Source organism: Wyeomyia smithii, chromosome 3 (assembly GCF_029784165.1).
Source record: "Wyeomyia smithii strain HCP4-BCI-WySm-NY-G18 chromosome 3, ASM2978416v1, whole genome shotgun sequence".
Classification (NCBI taxonomy): domain Eukaryota; kingdom Metazoa; phylum Arthropoda; class Insecta; order Diptera; family Culicidae; genus Wyeomyia; species Wyeomyia smithii.
Genome location: NC_073696.1, coordinates 135,845,038 through 135,866,357, shown reverse-complemented (window position 1 = coordinate 135,866,357; position 21,320 = coordinate 135,845,038). Strand labels below are relative to the sequence as shown.

Genomic DNA, 21,320 nt, shown 5'->3' with positions numbered 1-21,320 from the left:
TACCCCATTTGGCACACTTGGCTTATACATGACATCAAAGCTCTTGAGTTGCTCTACAAAACGCCATATTCAGATATTTTTTCTAGCGATGTTTAAAAGAGTAGGATGACCCTGAAAATTGACAATTTTTAAAAGAAAAATGCGTTTTTTTCGTCAATTTACCTCTTTACCCTATATTGTTACCATGCGTTTTGAAGTACTTTTAGTGTAGAATAATACCACAAATTTTTAGAAAAATCCATCAAGTCCAGCAGGAGTTATTGCACTTTTTAGTATTTGGACGTTTTTGGACATAACATTTTCAAGGGCCGTTTTACCCCACTTAACCTCAAAGAAAAAATTGAAATTTTGCAAAACTTTCTACCTTGAATAGACAAACAAACGCTGAAAATTTCAGCCCAATCGGAGCACATCAAAACAACGTCCCTCAGAAAGGCGGTTGCGGCTCTCGCGAACTGGCTCTTAACCAAAACTTAGAGCAACTATTCCCCTTGAATAAAATTCCAAGTTTTCCCAAATCGGCCGTTCCAGTGCTGAGAACGAGCATTTTCAAAAAACAAGTTCCGTCCCGGGTCTTTACGGGTTAAAGAATGATGATGGTCCCGCCACATACCCCTACAAAGGTTTGAGCTGGACGTTTTATCTATAGATAATTAATGTAGTCACACTTAAATCAGTTATACAAAAAAAACGAACTGATTTTAACTCCAGATATAAACTTCTTCGAAAACTGTTTACTTGATTCACATCGGTGAAAATGTGAAGAGCTATAGAGCTACACAAAACTAGCACAGGGTTTTAATGACCTTCAACCAGACTAACCACAACTACTTCATGATTTTTCTCTAAGCATTGTTAAAGAATCCATTTATATCTGAATTCCGCGCGCGAGGCTCAAACTTATGTAGTCACTTTCTATGATTTTTTAAAGCTACAACAACATAAAGGAAAAAATATATCATCACCACCGTGACGAACACAGTAGTTTTTGTTATTACATTACATATTAAAAAAGATCTAATATAAAATATGAATAAAATATTACAACATAATCAGATCCGTTGTAAAAACTTCGTCAGTTACATGCTTCAATGAAACAATAAATAAATAGATAGGTCCAAAAATAACTAGTTCATCCAAAATAAATCCGTTGTTTAAACTTCGTCAGATAAACTCTTGTTATTTTATAAAAGTTTTAATTTTCGTTCTGTACAACAGAAACTTTCCCGTGTGAAATACATTGTCTTTTGAACTCCGCAAGCGTTGGTGCACGTTTAACATGTCTTGGCATCGAATTGAAAAAATTTATACCTTTACGAAACAATGAATTTTGTGAAACTCTTGTTAGAAAGAAAGGTGTTCTTATTTCATCCGCGTTTCTAGTGTTATATCTATGAAAATCTCTTCCTCTTTCAATTCGATCACACAAATATTGAGGTAGCAAACCATTAATTATTATAAAACACCATAGACAAATAAACAATTCGTTGCTTCACGGATAGCCCTTGCAAAGCGTCCAACATAAAAGCAGAGGAAGTTAATCTATCACAATTTAAAATCAAACGCATTATTCTATTCTGCAAACGCTGTAACCTCAATAATTGTGTGTTATTGGCCAAAAACAAAAAGGTAGGGCAAAAATCCAAATGTGGAGAGAGCAAAATCATTTCAAATTGCCTGGAAATTCGCGAAAATTCAATCGACCATTTTTGATTTGAATGAAACTTTGCACACGTATTTGGCTTAGCAAACTGAGCATTTTTCACAGGTGGAGAGATTTTTTACACCCATGAGTTACATTCTAAAAGGGCGTATGCCTTTTGGCATAGGTTTTATTCGAAGCATTGTAGCCCAGAAACCGTTGATTGTATAGAAAAACTGTCTGAGAATGAGTTGTAGGGAATTGAAAATGCACCATAAAAAATATACACTGTGCAAAAAAAAAATTTTTTTGACCAAAAAAAAATTAAAATAAACACTAAATTTCAATTTAAAAAAAAAAAGAGTTGAATTTTTTTTAAATTTTTTTTTTAAAGAACTTGACGTTAATACGCAACTTTTAAAAAAAAGTCCAGGATGGAGAAATGGAAAATAATTTTTTTATGGTAGATTAATTTTTTATAAAAAATTCTAATTTAAACATTTTTCAAAATATTTGTATTCTGCTGATTTTAGAAGATGCAGAGAGTCATTTTGAACCAAAAAGCTCTTGGTAGTAAACATTCTGAAGGCATTGGTTTTCGAGTTATTTCTAATTTAAGCTCGAAAAATTATAATTATTTAAGAAAATACACGTTTCTCTTAATTTGTCCATGGTTCTCCAGCAAAAATCATACGTTCATTGGAATGCTTCATCAAAAATATATAATTCATTCTTTGACAACAAAACGATTGGGCGAACGGTTCTCAAGAAAAGAGTTAAATGTTTTAAGTGATATAAATATATATAAGAATCAAATATTTATTTTCGAGTTTTATTATCTTAGGAACATATTTTTTTATGACATAGATACTTTACAGAACTAGTTTCACCTTATATTTTATATACATCATAAGTAAATGATTCGTCATCTTTTGAAAACAGCTTCGTTTGTATCTTATTTTCTGAAACCGGAACAAAAGAGTAATACTTTTGTGTGGCAGCAATTATTATAGATTTTTTGAAAATATTGCTCCATTCTGTTACTCCTTGTTCATATTCTTCATATGATACCCAACTAAATGTCATTTTTGATTAATTTTTATTACAATCATACAATTCTTTTGCGCTTGTAATGGGATGTTCTTGTTCTTTAGCTAAACTTGCATTTCCTGCCGTTCGTTTTAATATGCCACCAATTGCATCGCATGGGCCTTTACCATGAGAAGTCGCAAAAAATGCCACTCTGCATCGACGTTATATTTTGTTGCAAAGTTTTTTCTATTTTATATTGTGAGGCAGCTCCATCAGACATTAATATCGCTTTTTTCAACTCTATTGTTGTTTTCAAAAAACTCATTAATTTGGCAATGAACACCTGAACCGCAACAGTATCATGATGGAGTACTTCCGATATTATGATGAAGCTGATATTCTTAAGTGTTCCAGATTCTGAATAGTAAACAACGAAGGGATGAATGGTGACTTGACTATCATTCCAATAACTACACGAATCACAAATTGATAAAGACGTATCAAAATGAGCTTGACTGTTCAAAATTTTTAATTTTGCAATAACGTTTTCGTTTGATTTGCGTAAGCTTGATGAGCACCGATGATCAGGAAAGGGTTTACAGCATTTGGGCTCGGTGTATTCCATTTTCACTTTATTCATCTTCACAAAATGCAAACTGTTACTAACACATCTGGAATAGTGCAATCGTATTTATATACGAAAACAGATATTATAGGTGACCCAGTAGTTATTGGTTGCATACTTCACAAACAGTTATTATTAGTAAACAAGTAGGTAGTGTTGCACGACAAACATATTATTTTATAAAACATTTTTATAAAACATTCGAACAAACTTATGATGAATATAAAATATAAGGTGAAACTAGTTCTGTTAAGTATCTATGTCATAAAAAAATATGTTCCTAAGATAATAAAACTCGAAAACAAATATTTGATTCTTATATATATTTATATCACTTAGAACATTTAACTCTTTTCTTGAGAACCGTTCGCCCAATCGTTTTGTTGTCAAAAAATGAATTGTTTATTTTTGATGAGGCATTCCAATGAACGTATGGTTTTCTGCTGGAGAACCAAGGACAAATTAAAAAAAACGTGTATTTTCCGAAATATTAATAATTTATTGAGCTTAAATTTAAAATAACTCGAAAACCGATGCCTTTAGAATGTTTACTACCAAGAGCTTTTTGATTCAAAATGACTCTCTGCATCTTTTAAGGTCATCAGAATACAAATATTTTGGAAAATGTTTAAATTAGAATTTTTATAAAAAAAATAATCTACCATAAAAAAATCATTTTTCATTTCTCCATCCTGGACTTCATCCTGGAAGTTGCGTATTAACGTCAAGTTTCTTTAAAAAAAAATAAAAAAAAAATCAACTCTTTTTTTTTAAATTGAAATTTAATGTTTATTTTTAATTTTTTTTGGTCAAAAAAATTTTTTTTGTGCAGTGTATATTTTTTTTTATGGTGCATTTTTAATACAACCAACGGTTTCTGGGCTACAGTGCTTCGAATAAAACCTATGCCAAAAGGCATACGCCCTTTTAGAATGTAACTCATGGGTGTGAAAAATCGCTCCATCAGTGGAAAATGCTCAGTTTGCTAAGCCAAATACGTGTGCAAAGTTTCATTCAAATCAAAAATGGTCGATATTCTACCATCGGTGATTTGGCGCGATCTTGCTCGAGAGATGATTGACTTGAATAGCTGTATTTTACTACTAATCGTTAATTCGTTTTTCAAACGGCATAGAATTCCATACTTTTTGGCAATTTTCTTGATGACATTGTCAATGTGAGCGTTGAACTTTAGGTTGTCATCAATAATCACGCCAAGATATTTAATCTCCCGAACGCGACCAATTGCCTCATCATCAATCGAAACAGAGACATCGCCATTTACAACGGTGCGCGAGAAAATCATATATTTAGTTTTATATATATTTAATTTCAATTGCTTATACTTCAACCATCTGTTTAGAGAACGTAAATCTTCGTTCAAGTGCGAAACGGCTTCTTCTACATTCTTAGCTGCAATGAATAATACGGTGTCGTCGGCAAAAAGATTGATATCACAAAAACGTAAAACTCGTCGCATGTCATTTATATACATAATGAACAAAAGTGGCTCTAATACACTTCCTTGTGGAACTCCAAGATCATTTTCACGGGACTAGATACCGAATCATTAAAAACAGTCCGTTGAGTTCTGTCAGACAAATAGCTCTCAAACCATCTGGATGCAGCACTCGAAATTCCAAAGCGCTTGATTGTGTTCAATAATAAGGGCCTAGAAATTGTCTCAAAAGCGCGTTTTAGATCCAAAAAAAAACAGCAAATATTGTGTCTCTATTCTCTAAGTTGTCTTTCCAGTTTGCTAGTACTAAGTTCAACGCGGTTTCACACGAATGGCCTTCCCGGTAGCCAGATTGTTCCGGAATTAATAACGAGTTACTATTTAAATATTCTAACAGCTGACCTTTAACAACAAGTTCTAATATCTTTTCTAACGTGTGTAACATGTTGATGGGACGAAACTCTTCGGCTTTAATCGTTCCAGCAACCTTTTGAATCGGAACAACCGACGATTCTTCCCACACTTTAGGCACGTGTCCAGTTAGCGATGATTCATTAATAAGGTTCAGCAGAGTGTGACCAATAACATTGAAGCAATCTTGAATGACCCTAGCATTTACATTGTCTACTCCAGCCGTTTTACCTAATGAAAAACAAATATTTTTAAGGTCATCCATTGTGATTGGGTGAAAACCATCAAATCTACTATTAACGTTAGTCGGCTATTTTATTTCATCCGGTTCATCGACCAGTTCAATTGATTGATTGATCAATGAAACACTATTGATGAAATAATCATTGAACTTACTAGCAATAGCTTGTTCTGTTTGTTCTAATGTGCCATCAAAAGTTATGGACTGCGGTTTATTATTACTAGGTTTTAATAAAGATTTCAAAATTTTCCATAACTCTTTGCTGTTGTATTGATGCTGAATAATCTTCCTCTGTATATATTCAAAACGCGTCTTTTTTAACGTTTGTGAATACTTATTACGCGCGATCTAGGGTTGCTGATATTTTATCGATATTTGATATTATCGATATTTGCTCGTCGCAATATCGATTTTTTCGACCGATTTGGAGCATTTGATATTATCGATATTGCGACTCGATATTGCTGTCCGATATTCTCGGTTACCATCAGGGGAGTGCTGCCGTCAAAATTTTGCCTACCAATCATAAATTCATCATGGCATCAAAATTTAATTTAAAATGCTTACACACAATATAAGATATTCATTGAAAGTGCACATTTTACTGAAAACAAACGTTAAGGCTCGGTTTCTCCATTGATAAATATATTTATTCTAAAATAGGTCAATAGCAATTAAAGGACGTTCTATTTCAGCTATTTTAGGGCAAACCAACTAAAAAGTAGGTACCAGAATTGTTGGTATTAGAATCAATTTGTGGTAAATGGAAAATGTAAGCAGTTCGACAGAAATATGGTTGCCATATTTCCATTTTTATTGACAGCATGTGTAGAGCGAATTTCCAGAAATTTGGGTGTGGAACTTCTCGGGGCAATAACCACCACATTAAACCGATCAAATGCGATGCCTTGGTGTTGCATTGGGATGGCAGAATCGATGAATTTCAGTAAAAAATCGGTGTTACATAAGCGATAACATGAATGTTCAGGTAGGATGCTTCAGTAACTGGCTGGTGATTAGTCAATGGATCAGTGACGATTAGGAGACGCGGCTCACGAAACGTCGGTTTAATCTGATTGGAAAATGCACCTTGCGTAAAGCGATCAGCAATCGGCCCGCTGTCCTAACGGACGAGATGAAATAGCAAACAATTCGCCGGAATATTCAATACTAAGGCATGAAACATGCTGAACGCCAACGCGACCGATCGGGTGAGATTCTTGCCGTAGGTTAATGAACAACTCTACTCACGGCTGTTTATTAATCTTCGGCAAGAATCTTGCCCGATCGCTCACGTTGGCGTTCAGCTTGTTTCAGGCCTAACTGAAAGCCAAGCAAAAAATACATAAAGCAAAATATCGATAAAATATCGCTATTGGAGCGTAAAATTGATTGCAATATCGGTGCTGTTTCTAATATCGATACAACAAATATCGATATTCTATTTTTAATATCGACAACCCTACAAGGAACACCGTATATGGTGATAACGATCCAGTCAACACAATACGCAGACGTTTTCAAGAAGGCTATCACGTTTTTGATTTTAATGTTTCTTTTGTCGGTTGTAGACAACGCTTGCGAACTGTATTTTTAACTTTAGACTAGTTTTTAAACCATATCATTAAGACCACGATGTCAGATGAAAATTTAAATTAATAAAATAAAATAAAATCTAAATGCCCCGTAGGAACCCGGAATGGGGATATTTACATTTTTACATCAAATATAGCGTGCGACACATCTATTTTCATGATTTTTTATCAGGCATCTTCCAAAAGAAATATTACTGAATATATGCTGCATTGGTCACTCCCGGAACGATCTGGATGCCTTGAAGGAACTTGGAGTGCGGGCATTGGCATTTTTGAATAAAATGAATTTGATGCAGAAATGTAAATTCTCCCACTACGAGTTCATCCGGGCATCATTGTTGTTCCGAAAGTGGCCAATGCAGCCTATATGCAGAATTTTTTTTTATATTTCTAATGATAAATCCTGAAGATAGAGGAGACGCACGCTATATATCTGATGTAAAAATGTAAATGTCCCCGCTACTGGTTCCTACGGGGCATCCAGATCGGTGCGGTAGTGGCAGACGCAGTTTGTATTCAAAAATATGTCTTTTTTAAGATTCCTGATTGGAAATCCTTAACATAGAGGTGTCGCACGTTATATTTTGATGCAGAAATGTAAATTCTCCCACTAAGGGTTCCTTTGAGGCATCCAGGTGACTCCAGAAGTGGCCATTACAGCCTATGTTCAGAAATATGTCTTTCGAAAGATTCCTGATGAAAAATCCTGAAGATAGAGGTGGCGCACGCTATATTTGATGTAAAAATGCAAATGTCCCCATTTCGGGTTCCTCCGGGGCATTTAGATTCTTCCGGTAGCGGCCAACGCAGTCTGTGTTCAGAAATATGTCTTTTGGATGGTTCCCGATGAAAAATCCTGAAGATAAAGTTTGTCGCATGCTATATTTTGATGCAGAAATGTAAATTTTCCCACTACGAGGTTCTTCCGAAAGCCTATATTCTAAAATATGTCATTTGAAAGATTCCCGATAAAAAATCCTAAAGATAGAGGTGTCACACGCTATGTTTGATGCAAAAATGTAAATGTATCCAACTGCAGGTTGCTCTGAGGACTGCCGGATGAGAAACAACCATTTCTCGATGAGTTCTTGGCCGATTCCGGATCTTGATTTTTTTGTTAGGGAATTAAAATTACGTTGTCCTTTGATGTGAACTTTTGTCATATATCCCAGTCAATTGCTATACGTGTCCCCTTGCAAAATACAATGACGACTATTGTTGAGTGATCAGGTACCTGCACCGACACGCTCCCAGTACATTTATAAGTATCAAGTACTTTCAGCGCTGCTTGACTGTCAGAGAAAATATTTTTATATTTGTATTTTCTAGTCAGACACACATTCGCACATTTAAGGATTGCAAAAATCTCTGATTGAAACACTGTTGGCCAGTGTCCCATTGGCACTGAAACATTAATTCCAGGGCCAAAGATTCCTGCACCAGTTTTTGTACCTAATTTTGAGCCAGCTGTGGAAAATATCATTGAACCGGGACGGACATCAGGAACTCCGACTTCCCAGTCTGTACGCGATGTTTCGCATACCTTGTAGAGAATATCATGATTGTCCTGAGGATTTTTTCATACTTTTACTTTTTCATACTCATCACTGGCCCTCTTTTAAAAAAGTTCAGTATAGTCAGGTGACCCACAAGATCACCTGACAAGATAGTTTTTGTTCTTTTGAGCCTCAAGGCACGCTTTTCTGCTTCTAGTTGTACGTATTCGTACAACGGCAGCAGGTGAAGAATTGCATCAAGAGCTTTTGGTGGGGTGCTTTTCATTGCTTCTGTTATAGCAATGCACGCAAGTCGTTGCACTTTATCTAGCTTTTCTAGCGGTGGACTCTTTGGTTTTTGGCCACCACACTAACGCAACATTGGTCAGTTTTGGACGTATAATAGATGTGAATATCCACATCACCACTTTCGGTCTTAATCCCCACTTTTCCCAACGGTTTTGGAGTACAACCATAATGCACTGACCGCCTTGTTGATTGCATAGTCAAGATGAGCATTCCAGTTTAGCTTGACATCAAGGATAACTCCTAAGTAAATTTAACCTGTTCACTGAATGGAATTTCTACTCCTCCAAGCTTGAGAGTTTTTAGACTGAATTTCCTCTTTCTAGTGAAAGGTACGATCTTGATTAACCATTCGCTTAAAAAATGGTTATGTCATCTATGCCAATGATGTAAATAAGCATTTTTATCAGGTAACCCCTTGCCAAATCCATCCAAAAATTAGCAGGTTTGACATGACTACCGAAACTCATGAATATTTCTTACATCCGGTGATCTAGACCACATTTGTGGTCAGAAAATGAAACTTTAAAAGTTTTCCAGTTCAATGATGTTCTAATTATTAAAATCGAATAACATTGGCAAAGCTTTCAAATTTTATCAAAATTTTACCTATCCTACTTATTTTGACTATCCCCTGTAGATTAGTTGAGAGAATTCGTTATCGATATTATTTTCGGCACATGTTGCATGTTGTAGGATAAGTACAACGATACACCGTGTCCCAGCCCTGAGTCGCAAAAATTTCCAGGTCGAAAAGATGCTGGACCTGATCGGGAATCGAACCCGGTAGCACAACCGTGTGGGAGAGCTAGCCGACCGGCATCGCTAACCACAGAACCACGGGGACTATCTTAAGCGTGGTAAATACCTAATTTGACAAAGCTAGCACGAATGTTTTTTGTACCGCAACTCTAGAAACACTACCGCAACTTTTGGAACAAAAGCGTGCGACATATTTTTGTTAATTTCAAGCTTCAAACAGTGTTTAAAGTCAATTTTCATTTTTCAAAAATTATAACTTTTTTTCCTGATTTCTCCATGTTCGGACCAGTTTCATTGTTTAGGTAATTTTTTGTAGTTTTTATAAAAAAAAAAAATATTCTCAAAAAATGAGCTTTTTTAGATAATCGAACTTTTATTTTTATTTTAACTTTTTTTCAGAAGTCATACCGATCAAACAAACAGTTTTGGCCCTAAAAATATTTGTTATCATCAAAACCTTCCCAAAATAGCATTGTTGAATAGCTTCTCAAAAATGAGTCGTGTTTCAAAAAAATTAAGCAAATTGCACAAAATGGCATAGAAACGTCTATGCAAAGTTTCAGCCAAATCAAAAATGACAATTTTAAAAACATATTAAAACTGGGATATTTTTTGTGGAACTGCTCAATAGATGATTGCATGATTTTTCGGAAGTCATGCTTGGCACAATGCATTTCAAATTTCCAAACGTTTCATGACTTCATAAAATAGGTTTTTGGTGCTTAAAAAATTTGCCAAAAACTTTACCGATCCAGGATGCTCCTGAAAATGCTATAACAGTTTAAAGTTGAGTATAGCGAACTAAATGGAAATATTGGTTTTTCCATACAAATTTGAAATGCAATGTGCTGAGCGAAGACAAAACCAATCGACTTCGGGTAAGTTTAAGATCGTTTGGGACCCCAAATTGTACCAGAAAAACTTGATTCTGGAAAATCGATTACTTTGCCACATCCTAGTCAGTTTATTACAAATTATATATCACATATAACAGGCACTGCGAATTTGATATCAAATCGAGAAGTTCTTGAAAATGTTAATTTGTTCTATTAGTCTTAAAAAAAATATTAGCAGAAGGCAGTGTTGTCCTGAATTAATCACTCTACTTTCCAGGTTTACTACTATGGGTGACAGCTTACGTTATAATTGGAGATACAGCTGCTCCTGGTGGGCAGCTATTCCAAGTTGTTGTACTAACGGTAGCTGCAAATTTCGGAGGATTTCTAATATCACTAGCAACGTTGCCGCGATTAATTGGAATGCTGATGGTTGGACTTTTGTTTCAGGTACTTACATTTACTTATTTATGTATTAGATGAGTTGTAGACGAGGTTAACTCTCGTGAGAATTGAAGTCATTAAATTATTTATACAGTGCACTCAAGCTCCTACACAAAATACTCAGTTTTGTTGTTTCAACGGCTCAACTTTTAATAAGAAATGCGCTCATTCAAAACGAAAAATAACATGCCTTGTAATTATCTCTTATTATATTGTTGTTTTTACGCATCAATGCTAAAGGAATTTTTTTTCATTTTCCTGTTTCGTTTTTCGAAAAAATTAAGCTTAACATTTCCAAAATTAATTATTAAAGTATCCTCGCAAGTATGCAATAATAATTTTGTTTAACCGTTTTAAGGTGTTTTTCGAGGATTATATAATTTAATTTTTTTATTAATAATTTATATTCATTAATCAAATTCCTCATCCTGAAACTGTGTTTCAGGGTCAATTAATTGTTTTCCCCCCCGCGTGGTAAATAAATTCAATCTCTTTGTTCCCTATTAATTATGTGCTAACTCCATAAAATTTGTTATTGAGTCAAATCATCTGTACTATACACCATAATTTTGTTACTCAAATTCTGACATTATCAAGCTGTCGATTTTTTTATCAAATTTAGCTTTAGCGGCTTCACCCAACATAATAAACTTCAATTTGACAAACCATCTATTTCCATCTATTAAAACCCATAATCCCGAATTTTGATGTTTTAGTATTCTGATTTCATTCGTGGTCCAATATTACAAATATTGATTAAGGTTTTTTTTTTGAATTTCTTGTTTTTTTTTCTAACACCAAGGGTGTAATTATATGCTATATATATATATATATATATATATATATATATATATATATATATATATATATATATATATATATATATATATATATATATATATATATATATATATATATATATATATATATATATATATATATATATATATATATATATATATATATATATATATATATATATGTATATATATATAGATATATATATATATATATATATATATATATATATATATATATATATATATATATATATATATATATATATATATATATATATATATATATATGTATATATATATATATATATATATATATATATATATATATATATATATATATATATATATATATATATATATATATATATATATGTATATATATATATATATATATATATATATATATATATATATATATATATATATATATATATATATATATATATATATATATATGTATATATATATATATATATATATATATATATATATATATATATATATATATATATATATATATACATATAATAGTGTTGAAATGTCACAATTTGTGGCAGAATACACAATACTAATTCTAAATAGATATTAGTACATGATTAAATGATTACAAACATTCCCCCCCTATTAAAAAAAAAATTAAGTAAAAAGTTACAACGCAGTAACTTCAGTAAAAAGCTACAACGCAGTATATAACCTCATCTCAAAAACATATACAAGGTAAACGATCGACCAAAAGCTGCTGTTACATAGCTTGCGAACATTACAGCAACTTTTAGAAGTTAGCAACTTATATGCTCCGCCCACTGGAACTATCCAGGGAAGGTTAGGTTTTCAAATGCCGTTTACATGGTTAAACAAGAAATCCAACTTCGCGAATTACGTTATTGGTGTAAAGCTTTTTGAAGCAGCGATTCAACTTTAGTTGTTACTTGTATCTTTACAATTCAGTTGTAGTAACAAAAGATATTTCCTGAAACCTCAGAATTTCGTTAGTGCAATAAATGACCACAATTATAGATGGAGAAAAAAATGACTACAATTTATTTTGAAGTAGAATACTTCTCTTAGGAAGTTCGGCTACATAGGGATGTGAAATGAAAATCTATAACTGGAAAAAGTGAGAAATATGTCCAATTTCAAATGCTAATAAATCGGTTAGTTTTCGATGGATTTACTTCGTTTTTGCAGCAATCGATTAGAAAATCTTCTAAGATTCCTACCAAATGCATGAAATTGCAATTTAATTATTCGAACTATTGTACTATTGAAAATTCTTAAGCCTTGTCAAAAAACAAAATTCGACCTCTGATTGGTCGTTACACGATTGCTTTCCCAATCGTCGGCATAGTTATGGACCTAGTAAATTGGGAATGCATCATTTGGCCTATTTGAAAGCTTCATCAGATAATAAACAGACATTTCATTTGATATTAAATTGAACAACTGAAATTTGAAGAACACAAATGAATATTTGAAGAGTTAATATTTTCTCGTTTTGCGCTATAATCCAATGTTAATTATCTTCATCTACATGCATACTCTGACTATTATTACGTGTTTGCGTCGCTTAGTGTTTGGCTACGGTCATGCAGAACGCAAATAACGGCGCGATGCGATTCGGCAAGACGAAATGTGTTGAAATGTATAGCTCTACTTCGCCTTAAAAAGAGCTGTACATTTCACCACGGTAAGGCGAATCGCATCGCGCCGGTATTCGCGATCTGCATAACCGTAGCCTTTGTTCCGTTCCCGTTCAATGATGTCGTATTAGGGGTAAGCGGGGTAAGGCCGCCCCCTTAAGCAATTCTGTTTATAGAAAAAAAAGTTGCGGCTGAAATTTCATTTTTTCTTTGCTAAGAGGATTTTCAATTCAATACCCGCATCTAAAAAATTAATACTGAAATATTTTCGTTTATTTTCCAGCTTTTCTTGCAATTTCAAAAATGCATTGAAAATTTGCAGATCTTTTTCATGCGGGGTAAGCCCGCCCACCAGCGGGGTAAGACCGCCCATCATCTATTGAGGATAACAAATATTTCAAGAGCCAAAACGGTTGATTTTATCGGTATAGTGTCTTTGGCAAAGTTGTAGAAGGTATTTTTTTCTATTAAAAAAAAATATACACTGTGAAAAATCTGAAAAAAAAAATTTTTCTGAGTTTTCACTTTTTTTTAGTTTTTAACTATCCAAGCTCAAATCAATGTTTGGGCACCTTTTTCTGGTTTTTACAATAAATAGATTTTTCAGAAATGTGGTTATTCAAGATATATAATTTATAATATATCTGCCTTTAAGCTAAAAAATAAATACTCAGTAAACCTGTCTTTGGGAGTTTTTCGAAGAATTAATATATGTAGAGTAATAAAAACAATAATGAAATTTTTTGCTAATATTTTAAATTTTTTAATGTTTTTTTTTTGTAGGACAAAATTACTATCTGAAACTTTACCAGCGACTCTATACTAATCAAACAAACCGGCCGAATCTTGTATCCAATGAACAAAAGGCTCAAAGACTTGCTCAGCAGTTTGAGAGTGTTCATAACTCAAATTTGAATTTTGTGAGTCCAATTGAAAATGAAGTCACACGTCAATTTGATTTAATTTCTTCCCAGAATTTTTTACCTGCAGAAATAATTGAAACTAACTTGAATGAGATTAAATCAATTATTAAAAATTTCAAAAATATGAAAGCACCTGGTGACGATGGAATCTTGCATATACTAATCAAACATCTCCCTGAGAGCACAATGGAATTTTTAGTGAAAATTTTCAATTGCTGCTTCAAAATTGCATATTCTCCCAAATTATGGAAACATGCAAAAATTACTCCCATTTTAAAACCGGATAAGAACCCAGCTGAAGTTTCAAGTTATCGACCAATCAGTTTGCTTTCTTCAATAAGTAAACTGTTTGAGAGAATTATTCTTAACAGAATGATGTCACACATCAACGAAAATTCAATTTTTGCAAATGAACAGTTTGGATTTCGCCATGGACATTCCACAACTCATCAATTGCTCAGAGTTACTAATATGATACGAGCTAACAAATCTGAAGGTTATTCCACTGGAGCTGCTCTTTTAGACATAGAAAAAGCATTCGACAGTGTTTGGCATAAAGGTTTGATTGCGAAATTGCAAACTTTTAATTTTCCAATTTTCCTAATCAAAATTTTAAAAAATTATCTTACTGATCGAACTCTGCAGGTTGTCTATCAGAATTCAAAATCTGATAGATTTCCTGTCAGAGCAGGTGTACCTCAAGGTTCAGTTTTGGGTCCAGTCCTGTACAACATATTCACTTCAGATCTTCCTGATTTGCCTCCAGGATGCACAAAGTCATTGTTCTGCGATGACACAAGCATTTCCGTAAAAGGAAAAAGTCTTCGTGTCATATGCAGTCGATTGCAGAAAAGTTTAGATATTTTTTCTTCCTACTTGCAAAAGTGGAAAATCTCTCCCAATGCTTCTAAAACTCAAATGATAATTTTTCCGCATAAGCCTAGGGCTTCTTTCCTCAAGCCAAACAATAATCACGTTGTCAAGATGAATGGGGTTATTTTAAGTTGGTCCGACAAGGTTAAGTACTTGGGACTAATTTATGATAAAAAACTTATTTTCAAAGAGCACATTGAGAGTATACAAGCCAAGTGCATCAAATATACGAGATGTTTATATCCTCTCATTAACAGGAATTCTAAACTTTGTTTAAAGAACAAACTTTTGATTTACAAACAAATTTTTAGACCAGCAATGCTTTATGCTGTACCGATCTGGTCAAGTTGCTGTTCAACAAGGAAGAAAACGCTCCAAAGGATTCAGAATAAAATTCTGAAAATGATTTTGAAGCGTCCTCCTTGGTTTGGTACACTCGAATTACATAGACTTACTGGTGTTAAACCATTAGAAGCTATGTCAAATAAAATTATTAACAATTTTCGACAAAAATCGTTACAATCCTAAATTGCTACGATAAGCTCTCTTTATAGCCAATAAGTTAGCAATTAAGTTAGTTGTAAGTTTACTTCCCCTTTTCTGACAAGTAGGTTTAAATCCCTACGAAAGATATGTCCTAATTGCGAAAGCAAACAAATCCTAACAATTAAAATTACAAATTACTAACAGTGTTGAGAAGTCACCATTTGTGATTGGACACACATACTCATTATTTACTAATATTTATCATAAAAACTTAAGCTACTAACAAATCCCCCCTTAAAAAAAAAAAAACCGGCCGAATAAAATCTTCACAAAATTTAAGCTATTAATTTTTTTTTCTCCACGATCCATCAACTATCAAAGTTTAGCTAACCTTTTGTAGATTTTTCAGGCAAAAATATATTCATATAATCAATTTGAATTATATTTTTCAAAAGTTTTATATTTTATTAAATTTTTTCATCTTTCCTTTTTTTTACAGTGCACACTTTTTTCGGAAGGGCAAAAATACTATTTTCTACTTTGCCAAAGACGTCATACCGATCAAATAAATCATCCTGGCTATACAATTATTTTTGCTCATTAAGACAATTTTTACACAAGTTTACTTCTTTCAAAAATTAGTCTTGTTAAAAAAATATTATTAGAAAAGTCGATTAACATCGTTGTCTTATGTGGCTTGAAATCGCTTTACTGATCCTGTCAATGTTCCCTTTGTAGTGTCGCGGCATTTGGGTCTTGAAGTAAAACAACAAACAGTTGTATACGTGGCGGTTCTACCCTATGTATAGTGGGCGGCCTTATCCCCAGTGGAACATTTTCATACTTCACCGAAAAAGCAGTCAAAATTACAAGATTACTCACGGCTTTCGATATTTCCGAAAGAAGACTTATTTAGGCAACCGATTAAACGTATATTCACAAACGAAACAATAGATTTTTAGACAGTAAAGCCTTAAGTCCCATTGCCGCAAAACACTAGCGCATTGACCGGTTGCCAGCTGAAATGTTGTTTTTGATTATTTCTGTGACCGTTCGCGCACTATCAAAGCGGAAAGCGGTGCAAAATGTTATGTTATTATATTGTAACATGTCTATTGAGGAAATTTTTCAATTATTATATAACTTGGCAGTGAAACTACGGTGGGCGGTCTTACCCCGCAGGGCGGTCTTACCCTGTTTACCCCTAAATGTGCATATTACAATTCGGCAGCACTTCAACTTCTCATTTGCACAAAATTTAAAAATATTCAATGAACTTCATTCAAAACATCAAACAAAAAGAAATTACAATACTGCCAATGAACGGTCAACGTTTATTTACTAGAAAAAAATGACTGACACGCAAGCAGCCGGGTTATCTTTCTTGTAAAAGTATTCTACTTCAACCTTGCGGTCGTGGCTTTGCATACAACCTTCCTGTGATTTTTTTTATTATGTTTCAATCGTTGTATTTTAAATTTTTCAGAACTAAGATAACAAAATAATTTTCTTTGTATTTGCCTCTTGGGAATAATAATTGTATTTTGCAATGCGTCCTTGTAGTACGTTTCAACACTTGATGACTAGTGAAAATCAACTTCTTGGTCTTAAGCACAGTAGATGGGATCTGGATGTCAAAAGTAGGACAAAGCTAAAATTTTCAGGAACCTTGTAATGATGGTGTCAGTTATTGAAAGTTTTTAAAATGTGTTCTTGAATTCAAAAGTATCAGAAAACCGGAAATTTGATCGTACTTTTTGCGGATCTAAAGTCATTCAATCGCTTTATTATCGCTACTGAGGCAGTCCACGCAACTTCATAAATCGATGCTGATTGATCGTTCGGCACTTTTTAAGATATTTAATATTTTGTGACAATTTGGTAAATTTGGCACAGAAAAACAAATTTTTTTACAGTGTATATATTTATTACCGGCTTCATAGTACTGGGTAAGATGCGCCAACGCGTGATGGGGTGGCAGCCGATCAACGCAAGGATGTGCAAGTTGAGGATAAAGGGCCGGTTCTTCAATTACAGCATCATCAACGTGCACTGCCCACATGAAGGAAGACCCGACGACGAGAAGGAAGCGTTCTACGCGCAGCTGGAGCAGGTCTACGATAGCTGCCCGCGACGGGACGTGAAAATCGTTATTGGGGACATGAATGCTAAGGTAGGCCGGGAGGCAATGTACAGACCGGTAATCGGACCAGATAGCCTGCATGCCGTGTCTAATGATAACGGCCATCGGTGCGTAAACTTTGCGGCCTCCCGTGGTATGGTAGTCCGAAGTACCTTCTTCCCCCGCAAAGATATCCACAAATCCACCTGGAGATCACCCGACCAACAGACAGAGAACCAAATCGACCACGTTCTAATCGACGGCAGGTTCTTCTCCGACATCATCAACGTTCGCACCTACCGCAGTGCGAATATAGATTCGGACCACTACCTAGTAGCTGTGTGCATGCGCTTAAAACTATCGACGGTGTATAACACCCGCCGAAGTCGAACGCCGCGACCAAATATTGAGCAACTGCGGGACGCCGAGGATGCACAGGAATACGCGCAGCAGCTGGAGGCAGTGCTACCCACGGAAGAGCAGCTTGGCGCAGCTACCCTTGAAGATGGCTGGAGGAGCATCCGATCCTCCATAGGTAGCACTGCTGTAGCGCCACTAGGTACAAGGGCCCCGAATCATAGAAATGACTGGTTTGACGGCGAATGCAAACGGTTAGTCGAGGAGAAGAATGCAGCACGGGCGAGAATGCTGCAACACCGCACGAGAACGAACGTGGAACGATACCGACAGGCACGGAACAGCCAAAACTCAGTCCTCCGAAGGAAGAAGCGCCAGCAAGAGGACCGAGATCGCGTAGCGGAGGAAGAGCTGTACCAAGCTAACGGCACTCGGAAGTTCTACGAGAAGCTGAACAGCTCCCGTAAAGGCTTCGTGCCGCAAGCCGATATGTGCAGGAGTTGGACGGCAACCTCCTTACTGACGAGTGTGAGGTGATCGAAAGGTGGAGGCAGCACTTCGACGAGCATCTAAACGGCGATGCAGTAGAGCGCGAGGACGGTATAGCAACTGATCTTGGTGCACGAGCAGAAGACATCAGAATTCCAGCCCCCGATTTTCTAGAGGTGGATGAGGAGATTGGTCGGCTGAAAAACAACAAAGCTGCTGGAGTGGACCAACTTCCCAGCGAACTATTGAAATACGGTGGAGAAACACTGGCTAGAGCCGTGCACTGGGTCATTGTCAAGGTTTGGGAGGAAGAACGAGTACCGGAGGAGTGGATGGAGGGTATTGTGTGTCCCATCTTCAAAAAGGGCGATAAACTGGAGTGCTGCAATTACCGGGCAAACACTCTGTTGAACACCGCCTACAAGGTACTCTCCCAAATACTTTGCCGTCGACTATCGCCATTTGCGAAGCAGTTTTTTTTTTTTTTTAATAGGGGGGGAATGTTTGTAATGATTTATTTATGTACTTATATCTATTCAGAATTAGTATTGTGTGTTCCGCCACAAATGGTGACATTTCAACACTATTATGTATTTGTACTCTTTTTTATATTATTGAATGTTATTAGCTTTCGCAGTTAAGTTAATGTAATTGTAGGAAAATTATTAAACCTACTTGTCAAGGAAAAAAGAAAGGAATAAAACAAAACTTAAAATAAACTTAGAACTATCTTACTGTCTATAAAGTGAGCTAATCGTTGCAATTGAGGATTGCTACGATTTTTGCCGGAATTTGTTGATAATTTGGCTTGACATATTTTCTAATGTTTCTACATTAGTGAGCCTATGTAGCTCGTTCGTGCTAAACCAGGGAGGACGCTTCAAAATCATTTTCAAAAGTTTATTCTGAATCCTTTGAAGTGTCTTCTTCCTGGTTGTACAACAACTTGTCCAGATGGGAACTGCATATAACATTGCTGGCCTAAATTTTTTTTTGTAAATTAACAGTTTATTCTTGAGACAAGGTCTAGAATTCCTGTTGATAAGAGGATATAAACATTTGATATACTTATTGCACTTTGACTGGATATTTTCAATGTGCTCCTTGAAAGTAAGATTCTTATCATAAATTAGCCCTAAGTATTTAACTTGATCAGACCAATTTAAGACCACACCGTTCATCTTAATAACGTGGTTATGGGTGGGTTTGAGAAATGAAACTCTTGGCTTATGAGGAAAAATAATTAACTGTGTTTTAGAAGCATTAGGGGAAATCTTCCATTTCTGCAAGTATGAAGAAAATATATCTAAACTTTTTTGTAGCCGACTGCATATAACACGAAGGCTTTTTCCTTTTGCGGAAATGCTTGTATCGTCACAAAACAGAGATTTCTCACAACCTGGTGGTAAATCAGGAAGATCAGAAGTAAAAATGTTGTATAAGAATGGGCCCAAGATACTCCACTGAGGCACACCAGCTCTAACAGGCAATCTATTAGATTTACCATTTAGATAGTTAACCTGAAGAGTGCGGTCAGTTAAATAACTTTGTATCATTTTTGTAAGGTAAAGCGGAAAACTGAAATTTGACATTTTAGCTATTAAACCTTTATGCCAAACACTGTCGAAAGCCTTTTCTATATCTAGTAGAGCTGCTCCAGTCGAATAGCCTTCAGATTTATTAGTTCGAATCATATTTGTTACTCTAAGTAACTGATGAGTAGTGGAATGCCCATGGCGAAAACCAAATTGCTCATTTGCAAAAATTAAGTTCTCATTAATATGTGTTATCATTCTATTGAGAATTATTCTTTCAAAAAGTTTGCTAATAGAGGAAAGTAAACTAATTGGTCGATAACTTGATGCCTCAGCTGGATTCTTTTCGGATTTTAAAATTGGAGTGACTTTGGCATTTTTCCATTTCGTAGGAAAATGTGCTAGTGCAAAGCATCTGTTAAAATTTTTTACCAAGAGTTATGAACGCTCTCAAACTGCTGAACAAGTTTTTGAGAATTTTGTTCATTCGTTAGAAATTTGCAATCACCATCTTTAAGGACTGGAATGGGCTTCGAAGGTTTCTTAAGAACTTTCGAAAGTTTCCAGAAAGGTTTTGAATAAGGTTTTAGTTGTTCAACTTCTCTCATGAAATTCTCATTTCGCAAGAGAGTGAATCTATGTTTAATTTCCTTTTGCAATTCTTGAAAAATAATTTTCAAAGCAGGATCACGAGATCTTTGGTATTGACGTCTCCGTATGTTCTTCAAACGTATAAGAAGTTGAAGTTCACTGTCAATAATTGGTGCATTAAATTTTACTCGAGCCTTAGGAACTGATAAATTCCGGGCATTGAGTATTAAGCTGCTAAAAATATCTAATGCTCTGTCAATGTCAGCACTATTTTGTAAAATAATATCATCATTCAAATTTTCTTCGATCGTAGAACGATATCTATCCCAATTAGTCTTGTGATAATTTAACACAGATCTAGCGGGATTTAAAATAGTTTCATGGGAAATAGAAAATGTTATGGGAAGATAATCAGAATCAAAGTCAGCATGAGTTAATAAATTGTTAGTACCAAATCAATTGTAGATGGATTCCTAATAGAAGAATAACATGTAGGACCATTTGGAAATAAAACTGAATAAAATCCAGCCGAGCAATCATTAAACAATATTTTTCCATTGGAATTGTTTTGAGCATTATTCCAAGATCGATGTTTCGCATTAAAATCACCGATGATTAAAAATTTAGATTTATTTCTTGTGAGTTTTTGCAAATC

At 34.6% G+C, this 21,320-nt stretch overlaps 1 protein-coding gene across 13 annotated transcripts in view; it reads left to right on the top strand.

The window, feature by feature from the left end:
- Positions 1-21,320, top strand: part of LOC129729587 (sodium/hydrogen exchanger 9B2) — a 292,387-nt gene that overhangs the window by 156,032 nt on the left and 115,035 nt on the right. For all 13 annotated transcript variants that reach the window (XM_055688270.1, XM_055688257.1, XM_055688259.1 and 10 more), the window contains one exon: positions 10,683-10,855. In XM_055688270.1, the coding sequence (XP_055544245.1) occupies positions 10,683-10,855 (173 nt within the window). The remainder of the gene's footprint in view (positions 1-10,682; positions 10,856-21,320) is intronic.